This window comes from Sinocyclocheilus anshuiensis, unplaced genomic scaffold (genome assembly GCF_001515605.1).
Source record: "Sinocyclocheilus anshuiensis isolate Anshui unplaced genomic scaffold, SAMN03320099.WGS_v1.1 scaffold1036, whole genome shotgun sequence".
In the NCBI taxonomy this organism is placed as follows: Eukaryota; Metazoa; Chordata; class Actinopteri; order Cypriniformes; family Cyprinidae; genus Sinocyclocheilus; species Sinocyclocheilus anshuiensis.
Window position 1 is genome coordinate 2,078,311 of NW_015550226.1, and position 3,105 is coordinate 2,081,415.

Consider the following 3,105-nt stretch of genomic DNA (forward strand, 5'->3'; position numbering starts at 1 on the left):
TATATATATATATATATATTAGACATTGTTTTAATGTAAAATAAATAAGATTAAGTTTCAATTAGGTTTAAATTCATGCATCTGATTGTCTAGGCTACTGCTCAACGGTGTTCAGGAAAGTTACTTTTAGAAGTAATGCATTACAATATTGCGTTACTCCCTAAAAAATAAACTAATTACGTTACTTAGTTTATTTTTATGGAAAGTAATGTGTTTCTTTACTTTTGAGTTACTTTTTTAAATCTGGGCAGGGCTTGCTTGTTTGTTTTTAATATAAAAATGTATTATTTGTGACCCTGGACCACAAAACCAGTCATAAGGGTCAATTTTTCGAAATTGAGATTTATACATCATCTGAAATCTGAATAAATAAGCTTTCCATTGATGTATGGTTTGTTAGGATAGGACAATATTTGGCCGAGATACAACTATTTGAAAATCTGGAATCTGAGGGTGCAAACAAATCTAAATATTGAGAAAATGGCCTTTAAATCTGTCCAAATTAAGTTTTTAGCAATTCATATTACTAATCAAAAATTAAGTTGTAATATATTTACAGTAGGAGATTTACAAAATATCTTCATGGAACATGATCTTTACTTAATATCCTAATGATTTTTGGCATAAAAGAAAAATCAATAATTTTGACTCATACAATGTATTTTTGGCTATTGCTACAAATATACCCCAGCGACTTAAGACTGGTTTTGTGCTCCAGGGTCACATTTTACAAATGTAAAAGCCCTTTCACAACAAAAGTGAAATGAACAACGCCTCAGGCTGAAGCAAATATAAATTCATGTCTATACAGTAGAGGGCGCTGCTTAAACAAATTGCATAAAGAAAGAATATGAAGCAGGAGAAAAAAGTTCAACACTGTTCAGCAATAAGAAAAATTAAACACAAATGTGTCATTTTTGCTTAGTATGGCTGAATTGGATAATCGAAGGTCAGTATAGCAAAGACACTGGCTAATAAAATGGGATTAAATCCATAAATGATATTTGGCCTTTTTAACATATTTAATTATTGCAGGTTTGTGTAATATTCTGAGTTTGCATTTGACTGCTTTTATTAAAATACATGTTCATATTTAGTCTAGAACTACAGTAACATCATGTTCACACAGCGCACACAATGCCTCTGCACGTACTCCCGATTTCTCTCAACATGGCAACACCAGAGCTGTCAGTCAAGACATGGGAAACAAAGTAACTGGCGTTACTTATTTGAAAAAAAGTAACTCAGATATTTCCTTATAAATTAATAAAGTGTTACTTTTCTAGTTACTTAAAAAAAGTAATCTGATTACGCAACTCGCGTTACTTGCAATGCGTTACTACCCCCAACACTGCTGCTCAAATGCTTAAAATTTGTTTAATACCTTCATAAGAGTTTCTTTATTAAATGTATTACTAAATATTGATAAAAATCATTGTTTTAAAAGTGGGTGAGTAGAAAGCAGGAGGCTTCCAGCATACATATGCATATGAAAAAATGGTTTAAAAATAAATGCAATTGGCAACTTTATTTCTTTTGTGTTATTTCACAGTTTTGATCAATTACTTATAAATGTAATATTCATAACTATGAAAATGTTAAATAGTAATGTTATTATTATCACTCTTGTTGTTGTTGTTTTTGTGTGTCTGTCTCAAATGTGCAGTTTTATCATCATACTCACAGCAGTGAGACCTTCATTATTGCAGATATTAACATCAGCATTGTACTCTAACAGTCTGCCCATACACTTCTTCTGTCTGTGAAAACAGAAGGCAACATGGGGAAAAAAATGTTAATGGGACTCAACATAAATGCATTTCTCAGTTACCATCTTTTGCAAGCAATACACACAAACGCTTAGGCCTCAAAGCTTGAGGGATAAAGACTAAAAAATGTGATTTGATATGCTTTCAGCAGGTGGCAGCACTGCACAGAGTTTATAAAACCCCCGTTTACCCATTTCTTGCAGCCAGATGCAGAGGTGTGCAGCCGGAGATATCCTGATAGTTTGGATTCGCTCCACGCTTTAACAGCAGGACAAGACACTCTACTGATCCACAGCTAAAACAACAACAAAAAATCCAGAGAACATATTCATTTTGGGTCATCCGAATAAATATATATCACTTTATCAAGAGTTTTGGATATTTAACAACAATAAATAAATAAACATTAGTCAATACATGAAAATGTGGTAATTTTGTGAGAATGTGAAAAGAACTTACTTGGCAGCAATGTGTAGAAGGCTTCTTTTAACACGTCCAAAGGCATAGTTGACATCAAACTTTGAGTTTAAAAGCAATTCAGAAACTGACCTATGAGCAAAAAAAAAATATATATATATATATATTGTTACATTAAGCTATGTGGCCAAAGAGACGGAAGTTTAAAGGAGACGACTGCCACCCAAAGAGGATGTTAAGCTTGACATCCTCTTCTTTAGCTTCCATTAAATTTATAGCAGTTAATCACTGAGCCTGTAATACATACTGTACTGGAAATAGCAGAGGTTAGTATTGGGGAAGCTGCAGGAGTGGGTGGCATTCGTTTAGGTTTGTTTAGACAGGGAATTAAGTTATTGTGTTTCTGTTTGTCTTGGCCTTTGTTAGGTCATTAATTGTGTTCCAGTTGCACTCAAAGCATAACAGTGACACTCACCTGTGCTGGTCGGCCATGACCATGGGCATGAGGGTGTACACAGCTGTTTCACTGTCTACAAGAAAACATACACATTTTTCAAATATATTTTCCGTAACAACTTGCAAACAGCTTTGGAGAATGGAAAGTTGTATTTAAATGTAAAATACATCAGGGTAGTATATGCTGGATCAAATAAAATGACAGTTTTACAATAAAGAGAATGCATTGAGAATCACTATAGAGAACAAAGTCAAAAGTACAATTTCCAGATGCATTACAGACAGTCAGGAGAGGCATTCGACAATTTAGCATGCATATTATGTCCACCAATGATAATTATATTTTTCTAACTTTTTCTTTTTTAGAAATACCTCATATATCCATTAAGAGTAAATAAATAATCTCACACACACACGCACATATATACAGTGTATGTATATATATATATATATATATATATAT

The 3,105-nt window shown here is 32.8% G+C and overlaps 1 protein-coding gene across 2 annotated transcripts in view; it reads right to left on the reverse strand.

Moving 5' to 3' along the window:
- The window catches only part of LOC107661011 (E3 ubiquitin-protein ligase HACE1-like), a 39,493-nt gene that overhangs the window by 23,933 nt on the left and 12,455 nt on the right, over positions 1 to 3,105 (reverse strand). For both annotated transcript variants that reach the window (XM_016450455.1, XM_016450456.1), the window contains exons 3-6: positions 2,662 to 2,716; positions 2,229 to 2,318; positions 1,960 to 2,064; positions 1,685 to 1,760 (exon numbers count right to left, since the gene is read on the reverse strand). In XM_016450455.1, coding sequence (XP_016305941.1) covers positions 1,685 to 1,760; positions 1,960 to 2,064; positions 2,229 to 2,318; positions 2,662 to 2,716 — 326 coding nt within the window. The remainder of the gene's footprint in view (positions 1 to 1,684; positions 1,761 to 1,959; positions 2,065 to 2,228; positions 2,319 to 2,661; positions 2,717 to 3,105) is intronic.